At 37.6% G+C, this 20,278-nt stretch overlaps 1 protein-coding gene across 2 annotated transcripts; it reads right to left on the reverse strand.

Moving 5' to 3' along the window:
* Nucleotides 1–3,111: 3,111 nt before the first annotated feature.
* Nucleotides 3,112–20,265, reverse strand: LOC136237101 (uncharacterized). 2 transcript variants are annotated; one of them, XM_066027388.1, is made up of 5 exons: nucleotides 19,317–20,265; nucleotides 10,518–10,571; nucleotides 9,791–10,135; nucleotides 4,231–5,769; nucleotides 3,112–4,056 (listed from the first exon to the last, which is right to left on the reverse strand). In XM_066027388.1, exons 1-5 carry the CDS (start codon nucleotides 20,167–20,169, stop codon nucleotides 3,650–3,652), a joined length of 3,198 nt encoding a protein of 1,065 aa, XP_065883460.1. In that variant the 5' UTR covers nucleotides 20,170–20,265; the 3' UTR covers nucleotides 3,112–3,649. The 2 variants fall into 2 exon arrangements, with proteins under 2 accessions (XP_065883460.1, XP_065883468.1); XM_066027396.1 differs by lacking the exon at nucleotides 10,518–10,571.
* Between the last annotated feature and the right edge of the window lie 13 nt (nucleotides 20,266–20,278).

The following is a 20,278-nucleotide window of genomic DNA, read 5'->3' on the forward strand; positions in this document are numbered from 1 at the left end:
TATATCCCACTTTTTGCACAGTGTTATGCATGGTATATGAAAGTTGTTTTAATGTGGTAGAATATCATACAGTTAACATTATGTGTGGTATGAGCAACAATAGAAAAACTTTCACATTTTTGCAATACTGTCATCACTGTCCTTGTAGCTAGTACTATGACTAAAGGATTGTGTGGAAGGAAAATACCAAAAATAGAATTTACAACTGCTGTAAAACCATAACCCAATTATTCACAGCTCACAAACACAAGATCATGCACAGCATGGTGTGTAGGTTGTAGTTATCTTGTGGAGCTAACATCATGCTGGCTCCAACCTGATTTAGTAGTGTTAACTTCTAACTGGTGGGCTATTACACCACACAGTGGTGGCCAGTGTACAACCACACATTCCCACACAATATAGCCACTATATTAACCCACTAATATTATACATAGACATACTGTAACTGAAACATTGCAGTGATTGGGATGAACTGCAGTGATGGACTTGCACAGGAACAAATTTGCGATTCTCATTGTGGGAATTCTGATTTGAATGTGGGAAAATGGAACAATTTCCCAGTATGGAAAAGCATGAATTCCCATCATCTATGTGTGATAACCTTAAAAGGACACCACCTATGCAGGTTGCATTTACTTGAAATTATTTCTATTTACCTATATTTAATGTATATTTAATGTATGCCTGCAGAACGGGTAAATATAGGTCCAAAAACTGGCATTCCATCTTGGGAATATGATTTTCCCATATGGGAAATTGTTCCTTTTTCTCGTATTGCTACTATAATTCCCATAATGAGAATTGTGAATTTTTCCTGTGTTGATGCTTCTATATTCAATACACACATATCCCTGATGGTAGATATAATATTTGTGCACAAGACAGGTATAATAATTATAACTTGTGCTGTTATTATTATTACTGAGCAGTCAGCCCTACTGGTATGCTCAGGTTATATACCCAATCACCAGTGTTGGGAGTAACGCGCTACTTATGTAACGCGTTACGTAATATTATTATTTTTGTGGTAACGAAGTATTATAACGAAATATGCTATAAAAACAGGTAATATAACTCAAGTTACTTTACTTGCAAATGTAACGCGTTACCTAAGTAATATAGTTACTGTAACGAATCTAATATTACGTAATATTAGTAACGAAGTTACTAAACTCGTTAGTAACCCCACTGAGTAACGCCTAGCCACAACGAAGTAATGAAGCCTACTAAGTGAGGCTTATTCACCAGCTACTTACTTATATCAAGACTTGCACATTGTCCAACAACGCAATCGTGTCACGTGATAAGGTGGTAGTTTCACACGTGACAGCTTAAGGCTATGGACACAAAGTAATATAATATGTAATATTACTTTATTTTATGGGTAATATGTAACTGTAACAAAATAGTTCAGCTGCAAGTAATATGTAATATGTAACTAGTTACTTTTAAAAAGTAACTTGCCCAACACTGCCAATCACATCTGTTTCAGGCATATTCATCAACCGATCATATTCAGTTATATATACACATCCATTTGCAACTAAAGTATCTGATATGAGACTGGTGGAAACAAATAAAAAGTGTCAGCAAAGTTGCTAAAGTTAGGAACCTTGTAGTTCACATATACCTTCTAAACCAACTGGTAAGTTAATTTCAATGTGGTGAGAACTTTGAAGCGGGTAGTAGATGACAAAGTACAGTTGCCATGGAACAGCAACAAGACTGTTTTATCAAAATAGCAAGTATATAAACAGAATAACTTCTATATAATTTGGTTGTAACCATGTAGTGGGTGGTAGGTGACAAAGTACAGCAGTAACAAGGTTAAAATACATTTAAAATTTTCAAATTTTATTTTACTAAGTTCTTTTTGTGTGCAGATTAAGTCCACAACAGCTGGTTGTCAGCATCTGATGATTGAGTAATCAAGGTGTGTGTGGGTGAATTCTGTTATAAATTAAGAAGCTTTGGGGGCTTTCTACTTTAAAAATGAATCAAATACTTGATACTACAGCACATAGGTTCACCGTTACTACTATCTATTGCTGTTTGATGTACTGTACACTGTTTATACTGATGGCATTTAGTCAATAAGAGCTCACCACAATGATGTTGCATATAATATAATAAATTACCGGTATGGCTATTTTTTCTTCATATCATTACTCATGTTATCGATGTATTGTTTGCAGTGAGAAGTAAATCATTTTTCTTATTTTCTGTCATTCTGTCTACATAACATCTCCCCACACACGTATATACACTGATCAAGTTATGGTATAGAATGTCCTGTAGTTGTCACACAACTTACTCAAAAGACGGATTGACACATGAATAAAATAACTTGATAACTAATGCAAAGTGGTTATGCCAACAGAAACACCATTCATATTCCAGAACGTGATCAGATATTGTTCATGTAATTTGTTAGTGCCTGTGAGTGGGGGGTCAGTGATGTTACATAGAGATGTAGCTACAGTGCACCAGGGACTGGGCATAATGAAAACTATCTGATCTAATCACGTCACTACGTAACATCATTTAATCTGAATATAATCTCCACCTTTTCTTTTTTCTGGCAATTCTTCTTTATTCACCTAATTAACTATTTGAGCCAAAAATTATACACTCAAAAGTTGACTGCTTTGTTAGAGTAAGTGACTGCTCTATTAGAGTATCTTGACAACTGTTTTCATGTACTATTATTACGTGTTTCAATGGTGTATTTAAAAGATTTTGCATTACACTCTGCTTGTAATGTGATATTTCACTGGCATAACATTGACATGTTATGCAAGTACTAGTGTTAAAATTCAGTGTTAAACACCAACCTGTTAAAATTCTGCCTGGTTATGCATGACAATTTAAGGGCTTGTGAACAACTGTTAAAAGCTTTGTACCTCATGTCTTTTTCGACTTTGTTACTCATTATTGCCATTACTACACTGTAGCAACAGTCGTGTCAAACTGCACACATGAAATTATTGCTGCCACAATTACTTTTCCTAATAATAATGTATGAGGAACCTATGATGATCAAAATTACATCAGCATAATATTATTAAACCTCTAAGATATAATGAAATAATGTAAACGTCTCTAATTGAACATTCAGCTTGACATAAATGATCCGGACAATCAGTTTCAAGGTTAGATTTTGCAAAAGCACCCTTTTCACAATTCAATGTAAACAATATTTGTGACCGGATTTGTGAAAAGGTACCTTTTTCACACACAAAATTTGACCCATTTTTTGAACTTTGAAACTTCGTAACTTTTTTATCATTGCATATAATTGCTTGACATTTTCCATTAGTGCAGATAAAGTATCTGGCTGCATTGTGGAACTAAAAGCAAGTTAATCAGTATAAGGAGTCAAATGTTACATTATTTTGTTTGTTGACATGTAAAATGTGTGGAAAAGGTACCTTTTCGTAAAATTCGGTCACATTTATTGAAATGTATCAGTTTCTGGTACAAAACAATATTATGCATACAAGGTGCATGTGACAAGTTTCTCCTCTCTCCCTTCATGCCTTATGCACTGGCTGGTCCCACTATCTCCTTCATCACCTTATGGAGAAATTGAAGAACAAACTCTGTCTGAAAATCCTGAAGCTAATTATTTACTGTGGTGTGATAGTTACAGTGTTAATGTATTAGGTGTGTTATATGGTAAGTCACTAGATGAAATGTGATTCAGTTTGCTGTTTCTTATAATTGCTCGTAGTGTTTGAATTGCATTAGGATTCCTGCTCCGTGTTCTGACATAGTCTTCAACATTACAAGTGAATTTAAAAGTCAGTTTCTTTCCTGGTACTTTGTCCATGATTCCTTTGCTGTAGTAGTAGCGGAGGGCACGGCTTAGTTTGTCATAGTTCATTCTAGGCTTTCCCTTGCGTTCTCCCCACATTGCAGCAATGTCATCTGGTTGTAGTATGGTGAACTCATACTCATTTCCTGTCCACTGAATCATGACGCTCTTGTCAGGTGTCAGTAGCATGTCTAACAGAAACTGCCACAGTTGTACAACACCTCTTCCATTAGGAACTAAACAGGAAAGAAACAAACTAATACTTTATATCAGTGAGCAATAAGGAATACAATTCCAGGAAAAAATCAAAAACTGTTAACCCACCAAAGGAAGGCTACTTATTATAGGACGTTTATTATAATACACATTGAACAAAAACAATTTCCCACTTATTGATTTTGTTGACTTACAAGGTGGTAGATTGTTGGTGCCTTCAATAGGTGCTGGTTCTTGTGGGCAAATCATTACATCATCTTCTGAACCACTGTCACCATTATCCTTCATCTCTGACTCACTACTTGATCCATCATCTGTGATTAGCTTATGGCTAGTGCCCATTTCTTGGCTGACAACGGGAATGTTGCTGTGCCTTGTAATACTAGCAGCTGGTATGGTACTCAGTGTAGCACTGCTCAAAGTAGTTACTTGGGGAAAATGACTGCTTGAACTAGTGGAGGCAAACTCTGGTCTTGCTTTCTTTGGTGTTGGCTCAGGAATGGTGGATATTACCTGTGAGTTTCCTTCAACAACTGGAGGAGGGGTGTGTCTTTTTCTGATTAGAGAGTTCTCTTGAAGAACACTGCTTGGAGGTGTTTGCAACACTGAGCTATTTGGAATCATAAAATTAAATCCAGTCCCAGCAACTTTGCTACTTGGTGGCCACACAAATTTTGGACAGTCAACCATCATGTAATGATTGGGATGACTCTGTTGTAACATTGGAAACTGCTGCAGTGCTGAGAGAGGGCTGCTCATTCCAAGAGGTGTCAAAGAGGGGTAGACAAATGGTAGCTGAGTTCCAGGTGTAGTTGGAGTAAATGTGGGGTGGAACATAATTGGCAATGAAAATGGTTGAGGAATTGCTGGTAAACCAGCTGCAGCAGCAATGGCGGTACTTAACATGGAGTGGGTAGCTAATGGTGACCTTCCTGCTGGTGTGGTTACTTCAGTAGTAGCAGAAACTGTGACACTTTTAGCACTTGATGGTATCCCTACAACACTCACATCACCAGTACTGTTGCCATTGCTAGGACTATTACTGTATGACCTGCTACCACTTGGTGATGACATATCACTGTGCTTTTTTGGCTGTCTTGAATGTTTGTTCTCCTGATACTTGTGAGTCAGTGTAATAGGCTGGATAGGAACCTTTGGTGAATTGTCAGGTTGTGGCTTCATTGATATCTCCACACCAACTGCAGCCTGAACAGCTGATGAGCTTAACAGTGGACATGCTGATGATGCTACTACAGGCACTTCGTGTACACTTCCGTTAAGTTCCGTGTCACTAGCACTCGCTGTACAGCCAATCATGCTTGCATGCATAGGTACCACTTTATTTGTTTGCTGGTCGTAGCACTCAATGGTATGGTAAGGGTCTAATTCTTCTGGTAGTCCTGCTCTGAGCTTTCCAGATACAACTGACAAATATTTCACTAAAGTTGATGCGCTAGAGAACGGGCTCGCGGGTAACTGTGGATCAGGGGAAATTAGTGGCGACGAAGGTATCGTGAGAGGAGATAGCTTTCCGGATGGCTTCGTCTGCGATACTTTCTTCTGCACGATCTCTGAGACCTTTGGTGACAAGGGTGTAGTCGACACTGTTGCTACAGACGAAGTGGAATTAATTGCCCAGAGCGGCGGTGGAAACGAAACCAACGGACGAGGCTGCATCGCTGGTATATCCTTAACTGTAATTTGGTTCATCAAACTCTTAGCTAGGATTTCACCTACAGAAAAAATAATGAAATGTAATTAGCTAATAAATATGACCCCGAAATACAAGACTACAGTATTTATGCTATAGTTACTGAACACACAACCATACAGCTAATTCTACGTAGCTAGCTATGTAACACGCGATATAACGCGCATGCCAACGCGTGCAAGAATGTTTTCGATCACAAAATCCTGTTTATGATAGCTACACGCGAGGCTACAGCTATACTTGAATTAGTTGCTTACTGTTTACAACAGAGAGTGGATTCCAACCGGACACTGACGGTAACACAACTGCCATCGAGGCCTTGTACTGGAGTGCGCGAATGTGGCGTGGAACTGTTGAAGCTTATTTTATAGCTATTTCAATTACAGAGAAATTTCGGTGGACGGATATGCACTAACATCATCAATAACTAGGCATAAATTAGACCTGTTTTAGCGGAAACCTAGGTAGCTACCACGAACGACGCTATGATATGGTTTCATAATAACGCATATAATTACGGCTAGCTAACAAATAGATATACGTACGCACGAACGCAAATGTGTGCATGTTTATGTAATCCTATATATACACTAACAGTTTATGTGGATATATACGATCACAATTTATTTTGATTTATATAGCCAAACTAGCTAAGTACATTGCTATAGCCATGCAGCAGACTGTCTTCCATGCAACTGATCCAGCTCCCAAACAACAAGCAACGATATATTCACACTCTAGCTATGCTATAGATAGCTATAAGTAAACTTACACTCTAGCATGCATCGCATCAATAAATACATATTTATAGTGTACGTTGCTAAGAAAACAAATCACCTTATCCGTTATGACTAGCTAGCTACCACTGACAACTAATTAAACCAAGGGTGTTGAATATGTTACATTCAAAAGTTTCTAATTGGTGCTCATGAGCTCTTCTCGTTCTACATGCTTCAGAAGTAGGAACAAGTTTATTTATTTATTTTATTTAAAAGCTTTACAGTAGAGATTTCCAACTAAACTAAATAATTAACATTCCGCACATTCATTGGAATGACAAATATTGTGCTATTTTTCAGGGTCATTTTAGTGCAAACCTCACCCCAATTGGTGGTTCCTATCAAAAGATATAAGCAAAAGAAGTTGACAGTGTGATGATTTTGTGTACAGTATTTTCAATGCTTTTTACATATATCGCATGGCACCAAATACAATATTCAAAGTGTCATAAACCTAGATAGGAACATGAATTTTCACCACATATTAACTATTTTATGGAGAACAGCATATGAGCTAGGTAAAACCTCTCAAGAACGATCACTTCTTTGTAGACTGACCACTCAGGATATTATATGAATAAAGCAAGTGATTCACAAATAAAACTGTGTGTATTGTGTAACACTAAGTATACACAGGTACCCAATGCATTTTCAAGGATAACTAACTAGAAAAATCAGTAATATTATATGACATGGTAAGTAATGGCATCACAAGTCACAATTAACAAATATTTCGGAAACATGACAATCAGATAACAAAATGTAAGACCAATATTATTTTTAAAATAGATTTGTTTGGACACTGTTCAGCTTTATTTGTCACATTGTAAGCACTAAGGATTATATAATACAATGACATCACTATACTACAAAGAGAATTTATAAATAGTTTCTGACTAAAAGTACGATCACTGAAGCTGCTATAAAATGGATCAAAACAGCAGTAAATACACCAGAATATAACATCAGGTAGTGTGAAGCCATATAAGGTTGGTATCACATGCCAGTCTCCACTTTTGAAACGATTATGCTCAACCTTGAACCTTATATTGCAATTCCGTGCAAGACAACAAACTGCTCACCTTCAAACTGTACTTGCATCGATGCAGATGGATGACTTGAAGCCCAGGGTGATTGTAATGCTGAATTCTGAACAGTGTTAGATGGCGATTTACCTTTAAAAGGGCCATATTTTCATCGTAATCCAACATCAATTGTCCTCCAATCAAAAAGCACACGGCAAAATCGAAATCAGCATACCGTATAGCGGAAAATTTTGGCAGGAGAAAATTTTGGCGAATTTGGCGAGTATGCATGGATTCGCCAAAATTTTATTCGCCATTTTTATAAACACTGAAAGTGCAGTAGACGCTGTTCATCGGTGAGTGAATTAATTTATTCTGTGAATACTGTTACAGCGGTGAGTGATTAATCTTCCGCAAGTATCCACAGCCAGTATTAGACTAATAGCTCAGGCAGATGGGCAATTCACTCGAGCGATTCAGCTCAGTACCCATCATGTGCAAATGACTTGCCTCGCTTGCCACATGCCAGCGTTCCAGTCTCGATTACTGACTTTGCACGTTGTTTTTATTTCAGCTAGCTATTTACATAAGAGTGCGTCGATTCGAATCAGAGGCATTGAACTGTAGTACTTTGTACGTAGACATCGCAAAGCTTCGTCGCCAACGCTGTCAGATTAAAGTTGCGTGGGCAAAGTAATGCCATGCATTCGCCAAAGTATTATTCGCCAATCTCTGTCAATGATCAATTCGCCAAAATTTTCTCCCGCCAAAATTTTCCGCTATACGGTATGCGGTTTGCCCAGGAACACTTTCTTCGTCCTCATCTGCTACACATTTGCACGGAAACACTCAGAAACTTTGGCTGAAGTGACATGCACTGCTAAGCAATAATATTACACCATACTGGTTGTTGGCTATACAGGTGACCTTTTATTTAAAATAGGCAATTTCATGCATATAAGATGACCACTATTGTTTGTGATGGAAATCTGTAGCTGCTTATTCTCAGCTATTCCTCCATTCAGTCTCATACAATAAATCTCTCCGTCACTTACTGTGTCCCCAACTGTCTGAACTCTATCAGGAATTAAGGCTGATGTAGACACTCATGCACACTTTACAACATAAATATTTCAGAAGAATTTCTGCCAGCAGTCAACACTGGTGTAAAGATTCATTATAGCAGCTGGCATACGCATGCCATGACACCTTATGAATCATGCTACTCAAAATTGTTACCCAGGAAGGAAGCATTTGTAGCTAAGGAACTGTACATTTGTACAGCATTCATGCATGCAGAAAACAAGAGTATAATGTGATGCAATTGGTTACTGCACATTAACACTTTTAAATCATATATGACCATTAAATCTCCAAGACCACACACAGACACTACCTATTACATCAATTAATATGAAAACCCATTTGGATTATCATGGCTAAAAATGACTTTCAATTCATCGATAGTCTACATGACCAAAACATTACAGTGGAAGCCCGCTCATATAGTTGTATATTTAGTGTGGTGTCCTGATTTCAGGTAACAAAATGTATATTGGTATATTGGGACTCCATAGGTACACCACAACACTTCTTTGATGCCCACATTTCATTGATTTCAATTAGAGCACTTGTTTATAAAGAATTCTCAACCTTGTGTGTAATCTTTTACTCTCTTCACCAAAGTGCTTCTTACCAATACTGGTAAAGAATCCTACCAATCCTTAAAAATATCAGAAAGCAGTGTCATAATAGGATACATCTACCATAAACGGAATGAACAGGAAGTAAGGATGTTAGGACAGGAAACACTTTTATCAAACGTTAAAATTATATCCTGGCATTTCTAGTACTTATAGTGGCATGCACTAATCAACAACAAGAAAAATGTTCCACTGCATGGGAAGACAGATCAGAAATCCAACTATACTGTGTGTTGTGTAAGTCAATTATTTTCAGTTACTATCTGATATAGGAATTAACTGTAGTTCTAGTGATGTACTAACACATCATAGATTCCTCACATAATGATAATGTGGTTATTGGTGGAATGTAAGCAAAACCTAATAAAGCATTTGGTGGTTTCCATAGCCACTTAATACATTTCATAGTATCTCCAATAACAGTATTTTTAAGGGCATTAACTTCCTATAGTATGGTTCTAATTAAAATCTTTAAGATTAATTCTAAGAGATATGTTTGTATTTAATATTTAATAGTATGATGAGTCTTCACTTACCCTTGTTAGTGGTTGTTGAGTATCGAGCAATTTGGGATCTATTTTGTATCCAAACAAGAGGACCACCTTCCAATTGAAAGGCCACCACATCACATGTAACTAAGTTCAACTGATTAGCCAAAATAAGTTGGCTAAGTTTCAAGGCACCTCTTGTATTAAATCGTATCACTACTTGTCTTAGTTGACCAACTTTTGAGCCATAAGAAATACTCTCTAGTCTCATGGTAGAGCCTCTGCCTATAGTAGACAGTATACTCCCTATTACAGTATCAGGTCTGTCTTTCTCATGAATGATCAAGCTTAGAACTGTATCAAAGTTGCTAGTGGTTGATGATGAGCTGTTACCTGTAAAGAAATCAACAAAGCAAGTAAGATAGTCACGCCAATATTATCAGGCTATATATTTTTGGGTGTCTAAGAACACTTATGTGTCTGAATATAGATATTTACACTTTAGTAAAATTACACAGTCAAGTTCGCTTGTACTGTTTACTGGCTAACAAAAGAAATTCTATCTACTATGACCTCATCACAAAGGCCACCTAACCCATTAGGCAATTAACAAATAATGTTAATGGTAGCTAAATTACGTCACTACCTCTTCGTGACCATTGTAATGACACAATGGTATATTGTGTGAGCACTTAAAACAATGAACTATCCCATTTCTACAGTGGCATAGCCACAATAACATACACAACAAACAAGCGGTGAGATTATAACTAACTTGAAATTTGGCTGACATTGTCAATGCAAAATCTCTTCATAAAATTTGGCTCATCTGTATGAACAGAAATGCAGTGTACAGTAGCTGTAACACATGCACACTAAGGAGAAAATATGTATCAAACAATGATGAATAAAACTATTGTGGTAAAACCACCAAACCTGAAAGCAGGCATCTAGTTATACACAAGTATACACATATACGCAGAGTGGAGAATATTGGTTAAATACCAAACATTATCTTCTCCATGTTTGCAATCAGAAGTAAGTATATGTAATACACAAAATGTGTGTGAAGATGTCTAGCTATACATGGACATGTCTACTTGAATGCATATATAGAGCTGCATAACTTAGCCACAACACACTATATATTCACAGCCATTGTTCTAGTAAAGTGGAAGTGATGTCTAATAGAATTGGACTGAGCTGTGTGTATATTTTTATAACAGTAAAATGGGGATAAGAGCTAAAATGGATGAAAGTATGCATCTGGGCTATTCAATAAGGTTACTATTATCTTTCAATAACTACGTATAATACAACAAGAGTATAACGAATGGCTACACAATATTACATGTTGTCACTCAATAAAATTTTAAATCAAACATTATGGGTAGCCTATATACATGTAATATGTAGCTACGTATGTGTGATATAATATACTGCACAAACACATCTCAATGATAAGTTGATGTGGTTTGTGATGTAATTACAATTTTTAGACCATGAACACTAAAGACCAAACCTACACTAAATGTATCTTAATGACAATTAATAGTACTATTATGTATATGTAAGGTAGTGTCATAATTATTCTGTCCAGTCAACCCTGACCACTAGTATTTGCCTTAAAGGAGGCATTACTAGTGGTGCCAAGTTTTCAACAACAGCTGTAATCACAAACCACCATAAAGTACCTTGCGCATGACCTACATACATCACTTTCCAAGCAGAAAACATTCCTCCAAATTTCAAATGCTAAACATTTCCCTCTTGAAAATATCCTGCTACACGGTACATAACATGGTACATAACATTGACTGCAATAGACAAATTTCATAATAAGGCTTTAGAGTACATAATAATAACCATTGCCCCTAACCTGAATTTCCCATTATTTTTAGGAGATAACGTCTGAAGTAACTTCTCCAAATTTTGAAAGGATAGCATGTATATGTCATAAGATATGACATTTTGAAATTTGTGGTTTTCCCATACATATCTATGTAAGGGAGCTACAGCTGCCCCTTCTGGGCAATCAGCTAGAAGAAATTACCTTGTAGAGAGTTCAGTTACAAAGAAACCACCATGTAGAGAGTTCAGCTTCAAAGAAATCACCCTGTAGAAAATTCAGCCACAAACAAATTGCCCTGTAGAAAGACCAGTTAGAAGAAGTTACCTTGTAGAGAGTTCAGCTACAAAGAAACCATTCTGTAAAGAGCTCAGCTGCAAACAAATCACCTGCACAGAATTCAGCTACAAACAAATCACCCTGTAGAGAGATCATCTAGAAGAAGTTACCTTGTAGATAGTTCAGCTACAAACAAATCACCCTATAGAGAGATCAGCTAGAAAAAGTTACCTTGTAGATTATTCAGCTACAAACAATTCACCCTGTAGAGAGAGCAGCAAGAAGAAGTCACCTTGTAGAGTGTTCAGTTACAAAGAAACCACCATGGAGAGTTCTGTAATAAATATATGTATTATATATATATATATATATAACTTGTACATTTACTGATAAAATCAGAAATATTTAAAGTACATCTGCTTCATCTTTTCTTCTTCCTGTGGTAAAGAAAAAAAAGACAGGTTAAATAAGTCCCAAAGCCGCTATGGCCGGCTTTGGGGTATAGAAATACAAAAAGAAATGAAATCTAATCCAAAACAGCCAAGCTGTAAAAAAACAGTGCGGCCCTCAAAAAGGCCATGGTGAAAAAAGATGCGAAATCCAAGATGGCGGCCAAGAAATGGCTGTGATGGTAGATTAATGGTAAAAATTTTAATAACGGCAATTTAGGTGAATTTTTTGCCAAGACCAAGCGGCACAAAAATTCACCTGAATTGTCGTTATTAAAATTTTTACCATTAATCTACCATCACAGCCATTTCTTGGCCGCCACCTTGGATTTCACATCTTTTTTCACCATAGCCTTTTTGAGGGCCGCACTGTTTTTTTACAGCTTGGCTGTTTTGGATTAGATACGATAAACAGGCAAACAGTTATGAGCGATTATTCACGAAAAATAACACCAATATGTGACTGGATTTGCAAAAAGGTACCTTTTACACACACAAAATTTGACCCATTTTTTGGACTTTAAAGCTTCTTAACTTTTTGATCATGGCATATAATTGCTTGAAATTTTCACTGAATGTAGCTACAGTATCTGGCTACATGTTGATACTAAAAGCAAGTTAATTGGTATAAGGGGTCAAATGTTACATCATTTTGTTTGCTGGTATGTCAAATGTGTGGAAAAGGTACCTTTTCGCAAATCCGGTCACATATGTTGTCACGCCTACAGGGTAAACCGCGTATGGGAAGAAGCTAAAAATCGGTGGGTGAATAGGTTAACTATTGAACCTCAAACCTTTTGTGGTTTGAAAGAAATCGAGCTAAAAACCAGGAAGATACAACGAAAAAACCAACAGTGTGTAACAATTACGCAATCGAGATTAGCTAATAAAAAACGACTGCTTGCCACGCCTACCAGATAAACCGCTTGGGGTAATGCTTTGAAAATCGCTGTACAGATGGTGTTATCATCTTAGAAAGGCTCTTCAATGGTGTAGAAGAATCAGTCTTAAAGCCACGGAGTTATAACACGAAATCCAACTTGGTGTAGCAAGTGCGAGATCGAGATACTCTAATAGAGCAGTCATCCTAATAGAGCAGTCACCCGAAGAGAATTCAAGAGATCAGCTAGAAACAAGTAACCTGTATAGAGATGAGCTACAAACAAGTCACCCTGTAGAGAGATCAGCCACAAACAATTCACCCTGTAGAGAGATCAGCTAGAAGAAGTTACCTTGTAGGGAATTCATGCAACTATAGAAAGAGATAATTCAGCTAGAAGAAATCACCTTGTAGAGTTCAGCTACAAAGAAACCATCATGTAGAGAGTTCAGCTGCAAACAAATCACCTGTAGAGAGTTCAGCTACAAACAAATCTCCTTGTACAGAGATCAGCTAGGAGAAGTTTCCTTGTAGAGAGTTCAGTTACAAAGAAACCACCATGTAGAGAATTCGTTTACAAACTAGTGACCCTGTAGAGACATCAGCTAGAAGAAGTTACCTTGTAAAGAGTTCAGCTACATAGAAACCATTCTGTAAAGAGCTCAGCTGCAAACAAATCACCTGAACAGAATTCAGCTACAAACAAATCACCCTGTAGAGAGATCAGCTAGAAGAAGTTACCTTGTACAGAGTTCAGCTACAAAGAAACCATCATGTGGAGAGTTCAGCTGCAAACAAATCACCTGTAGAGAGTTCAGCTACAAACCGATCTCCCTGTAGAGAGATCAGCTAGAAGAAGTTTCCTTGTAGAGAGTTCAGCCACAAACAAATCACCCTGTAGAAAGATCAGCTAGAAGAAGTTACCTTGTAGAGAGTTCAGTTACAAAGAAACCACCATGTAGAAAGTTCAACTACAAACTAGTGACCTTGTGGAGACATCAGCTAGAAGAAACTACCTTGTAGAGAGCTCAGCTACAAAGAAACCATCATCTAGATAGTTCAGCTGCAAACAAACCACCTGTAGAGAGTTCAGCTACAAACAAATCTCCCTGTAGAGAGATCAGTTAGAAGAAGTTACCTTGTAGAGAGTTCAGCTACAAAGAAACCATTCTGTAAAGAGCTCAGCAGCAAAATAATCATCTGTACACTACAAATAAATCACTCTGTAGAGAGAACAGCTAGAAGAAGTTACCTTGAAGAGTGTTCAGTTACAAAGAAACCACCATGGACAGTTCTTTTATTATGTATTATATATATAATTTGTACATTTACTGATAAAATCAGAAATATTTAAGGTACATCTGCTTCATCTTTTCTTCTTCCTGTGGTAAAGAAAAAAGATAGGTTAAAAAAGTCCCAAAGCAGGCCATAGGCCGGCTTTGGGGTATACAAATACAAAAAGAAGTGAAATCTAATCCAAAAACAGCCAAGCTGTAAAAAAAGTGTGCGGCCCTCAAAAAGGCTATGGTGAAAAAAGATGTGAAATCCAAGGTGGCGGCCAAGAAATGGCTGTGATGGTAGATTAATAGTAAAAATTTTAATAATGACAATTCAGGTGAATTTTGTGCCAATTGACCAAGCGGTACCAAATTCACCTGAATTGTCGTTATTAAATTTTTTACCATTAACCTACCATCAAAGCCATTTCTTGGCCGCCACCTTGGATTTCACATCTTTTTCACCATAGCCTTTTTGAGGGCCGCACACTTTTTTTACAGCTTGGCTGTTTTGGATTAGATTAGCTATAACACGGGGCATTTGGGCATGCCTGATATGTATGCTCGGGCCTGCGGCCCTCGGGCATACATATCAGGCAAAGCCCTCATGCCCATGTTACAACTATTACATATACAATGGCTGGCTATTAGATACTGTAATAAGTACTAGTGTATAATATCTTGGTGTGAAGGCCTGACTAATTGAGGATTAATAATCATAAATTAGAAAAATTCACTGTCAATTTTTTTTTGCTATTTGCAGCATTTATGGTTACAATGTTGTATATGAACATAACTCAGCAGCTTCTCATAACAGTCATGTATACACATAGCTCTTTTCCTTCTTCTGAAATGACACATGAGTACTAGCCTATCTGTGGTATTTATTGTTATGGTTAACACCAAATGAGGAAATCAAAACCATTCAAACAAAGAAAACTTAATATGCTTATGATGATTGTACACGAACATCATCATACATGTCAACTGTGAATTTTGTTGTGGCCATTTGTAAATGGGGTAATAAGGTGTATGATCTCCATCATACAGTATGGTAGTATTTTGTGTTAGGGGTCATGTAAAAATATTGAACCTCACAATACCTTCATGGTGCCTTGGAAGTATTGGTTAGGCATAGAATCAAGCCCAAAAGTGTTAACCCAAAACACTTCCAATAGGTTGCTAAGAATGAAACTTCTCATTCATGCAATTTTCTCTAACTGACTGACTGAATGACTGATTCCTTCAGACCAGCATAATGGTAACTTTACAGTGACTACAGGACTGATACAAAGCTGGAATATGAGCACTAAAGGTTTAACAGCAACTTGTGCTGCAGCTAAATATGTAACGACCAAGGCTACAAGCTTGATTTTTTCACTGTTAGACATCACTTCAGCCTGGCAGGTGCCTTTGGGGATGCCACAGTACATACAATGCATGCACCATGGATTTACCTTTGTCCTCCTTTATGTCACATTTCCTTTCACTGAAAGAGAAAGTTGTCGATTCGTAGTAGAGCATAATGGCTTCCCCGTCACATTTATAATGGGAGTCACCTGTATTTTCCAGATATAGTAACTGGATTGATTGCAGAGGTACTCTTCATTTGTGACGTTGTGTAACAGGCTGAACATGGTTGAAAACAAAGCAAAATAGTCACTTTACTTTTCAGTGGTTGATAGTTGGGGGTGAGCATTCAGATACAAAATTAAATCTGGCACTATTCTTTTGATGAAGTATGCGCAGGTTTACAAGTCATAACTATGTTAAAAAAGTAAACGAACAGGTATAAAGAATAATTAGGAATAAGTTTGATTAGGGATCATGGAAAAAAAGGTTTCCTTTACCTGCAGATATAGTAGACGCTGTAGGGATTCACTGTAAAAAATGAAGTGCTCCGCACACAAAAAGTGTGGCCTTTGACACTAAAGTGTGGTTCCAATTTTTCCCTTGTACTTGTGACTCTAAGAAACACTACTGTTACAAGTCATGTACTAAAATACCCTATGTGCAATGTTTGATACCATACAGCATGAGAGGGGAAAAATTCACGATTTTCACAGGTTGGCAGCTATCCACAAAAAATACTCCCTCAAAATACGCAGCTCAATTAAAATGGCATTCTTTATTGTACAAAGATCCTGAAGAAGTCCCCCTCCAAATTCAAATGCTCTCATCGGATCATATATTATGTATCTATTTGAGAATATTTCTACCATACAATATCCAACTATCGTAAAAGAACTATATAAAACTTCAGATAGGATTCTTGATTTCTTAAGAAACATCACAAATATCAATATCAAGCCATAAATTGTCCACAACTCAGAGCACAATTAATATACTAACATAAGGTACCATCATTTCACAGAAGATGATATATATAGCAGTTGTAAAAATCCCCAAATAAGTTGTGTCTATAAAAGAAGCTATAGTGAATGACAATTGAAGAATTGTTTGGGAATAGCACTCAATCATGACTTTTATTCATCACCAGACACGTGTAAGACACATGTATACTAGACTATAAGAATTGTATTGTTTGTTTATGTGTACAATGAAACCTTACTTGGTCAGTAGCTAATACCTCTTTAATGACATAATCTTGTTATGTAAGCCTGCCAGATGTTGTGCATTTCCTAAATCAAGACACACGATAGTGTGTCGTGCGGCCCAAGAAGCCGGCGCGCCACACCGTGAGTATATTAACAGGAAGACAGAAAACGCAATTTTCACACCTATGTAGCTCTTTGATCCCCTATCCGATTGGAACCAAATTTGCTAGAGACGTGCCGCCCAGTTAGGGGAGTCTACATACCAAATTTGAAGAAAATCGCTAGAGCCATTTCCGAGATACGAGCGAACACAATTTCGTTTTAAATTTCTTCGTTTTTTTTTCTTCTTCATCTTCATTTCGCACACTTCGCAAAATTCGCCATAAAACACGAATGCGTGCTTGGATTGGGCTGAAATTTGGCACACTTAAAGGGCTCATTACGGCGGATCTCCGTACCAACTTTGGTAGGAATCCGATGAACATTCACGGAGTTATGACCGATTATTTGCGTAAAATAAGGTCGAAGGTCTGTCACGCCTACAGGGTAAACCCCTTGGAGGAAGCAGTTGCAAATTGATATGTAGATGGAGCAACCATCGTAGGAGTGCCTTTTTGTGGTTTGAAAGGAATCGGGATAAAGACCATGGAGATATGACACAAAACCCAAGCTGTGTCAAATTACGCGATAGATTTTTATGAATATAAAAACTATTAGTTTTCGTGTCTACCAGGCAAACCGCTTAGAGCAACGAGCTGAAAATCAGTATGTAGCTGGAATAATCATCATAAAAAGTTCTTGCAGTAGTACAGAAGAATCGGATTACAAATCACTGAGTTATGATTCGAAAGGCAACTACATGCAGCAAATGCGAGATCGAAATACTCTAATAGAACAGTCACCCTAATAAAACATTCAGCTGCATGTATAATTTACTCAGTTATATTACATTGCAAGTTATTCTGTAGGGAATTCAGCTACAAACAAGTCACACTGTAGTCAGATCAGCTAGAAGAAGGTACCTAATAGAGAGTTCAGCTACAAAGAAGCCATCATGTAGAGAGTTCAGCTCAAATAAATCACCCTGTAGAGAATTCAGCTACAAACAAATTGCCTTGTAGAGAGATCAGCTAGAAGAAGTTACCTTGTAGAGAGTTCAGTTACAAAGAAACAATCATGTAAAGAGTTTAGCTGCAAACAAATCACCCAGTAGAAAGTTCCGCTATGAACAGATCACACTGTAGAGAGTTCAGCTGCAAACAAATTGCCCTGTAGAGAATTCAGCTACAAACAAATCACCCTGTAGAAAGATCAGCTAGAAGAAGTTACCTTGTAGAGAGTTCAGCTACAAACAAATCACCCTGTAGAGAGTTCAGCTACAAACAAGTCATCTGGTAGAGAGATCAGCTAGAAGGATCACCTTGCAGAGAGGTCAGCTACAAAGAAATCACCCTGCTTCATCGTTTCTTCTTCCTGTAGTAAAGAAAAAATGACAGGTTAAAAAGCCCTAAAGCCGGCCTATGGCCGGCTTTGGGGTATATAAATACAAAAAGAAGTGAAATCTAATCCAAAACAGCCAAGCTGTAAAAAAAGAGTGCGGCCCTCAGAAAGGCTATGGTGAAAAAAGATGTGAAATCCAAGGTGGCGGCCAAGAAATGGCTGTGATGGTAGGTTAATGGTAAAAAATTTAATAACGACAATTCAGGTGAATTTTGTGCCAAGACCAAGCGGCACCAAATTCACCTGAATTGTTGTTATTAAAATTTTAATAACGACAATTCAGGTGAATTTTGTGCCAAGACCAAGCGGCACCAAATTCATCTGAATTGTTGTTATTAAAATTTTTACCATTAACCTACCATCACAGCCATTTCTTGGCCGCCACCTTGGATTTCACATCTTTTTTCACCATAGCCTTTCTGAGGGCCGCACTCTTTTTTTACAGCTTAACTGTTTTGGATTAGATAGTATTATGACCTTACTTCTAATTATTTGGTATTAAAACCAAAACATTTTTGGTGTGAAAAAAGATGATCCTAATAGCTATGCACATGAAGCTTCATTCTTCCATTTGCATGTGCGTCAGTAAAGTGACAACATTGGTATGTGATAATGTGCACTGAAAAACATTTCCTGGTAGAGGCTTGTAGTCAAATGAAACATTATCACATATACATAACATCTTACTCCTATGGCCATTGGATAACACACAAGTGAGCACGCACACATCATGACCACTACAAACTGATGCCACTAATACACACTTTACAATACAGGCATACCCGTATTGGTCCCACAAGCATACAGGATCTGGTGAAAGAGTGATAGCGACATTTGGTCACTATAGCAGACTTTCATAAAGTTATCTAATAAGGGGTTGTTGTCATTTTGAACAGATGAAATAAACACTGGTCTCATTGATCCTGGTTGGGACAGCTGTGGTGATATTAACTCAATAAATTTTTCAGCTGTCTTGTCAAAATGATTGTTACTGAATCCAACAAAAAAGAGGTTTCGTTGCAGGAACACGTTCAACATGGCTTTCCCTTCAGTAGACATTGAGTCATTAGCATCGTGAGCTAGAAAGTCAAACACAACAGTTTCAGGCTGTGAAAACATCCCATAGACGTGCAATAAGCTATTAGGCCAGCCACCATTTCCAAGTACTTTAGAAGTCACATCATTTTCAGTCAAACTAACTGACTTGAGGCCTAGCACTTGCTCCAATACTTCTGTATAGCACGTTGTTGCTAGCAAAGCACCTTTCTGGTTCATGGCTGATAAGAACTGCAAAGCATAGTGTTTGGCATACATTATCTGCCCACTCAGACTATTAACTTTTTTGTGCAGGGACGACAGCCACGAGTCGTACACTCCATTGCGCCTCAGTATAGCTGTGACCTCATGCGCTGCGTACATGGGGTTCAACTCGCACGCGTTCTGCAACAGGCGATCCTTGTTAGAGCACTCGCGAGGATCCACGAACCCCATTGCGTACTTGATGCCCTCCTCGCAGACAGCTTTATAATCGACTGGTATATCATCTCTGTTATCTGCAGTGGAACAGAGTCGATTGATTCCTGGTCCAAGTACAAACGCCGTCTTCTCTGGATCAAACTCTATCGAGATGTCCATCTTTGTATACTCGGTCTACTCGAAGGGGAAATCAACACCAGGCAGACATCCGGGAAACGTATCGATATCAAATGTCAAACTACGGAGGCGTTTTAAAACGGTCACTGGT

This window comes from Dysidea avara, chromosome 1 (genome assembly GCF_963678975.1).
Source record: "Dysidea avara chromosome 1, odDysAvar1.4, whole genome shotgun sequence".
NCBI lineage: Eukaryota > Metazoa > Porifera > Demospongiae > Dictyoceratida > Dysideidae > Dysidea > Dysidea avara.

Excerpts from the sequence above, each read along its gene's own strand:
- LOC136237101 (XM_066027388.1), bottom strand. The coding sequence starts at position 20,169 with ATGGACATCTCGATAGAGTTTGATCCAGAGAAGACGGCGTTTGTACTT. Across the intron at positions 10,572-19,316 it reads TGCTTGTGGGACCAATACGG|ATGAGCCAAATTTTATGAAG; the intron begins GTATGCCTGTAT and ends CTGTTCATACAG. Across the intron at positions 10,136-10,517 it reads CAATGTCAGCCAAATTTCAA|GTAACAGCTCATCATCAACC; the intron begins GTTAGTTATAAT and ends ATTTCTTTACAG.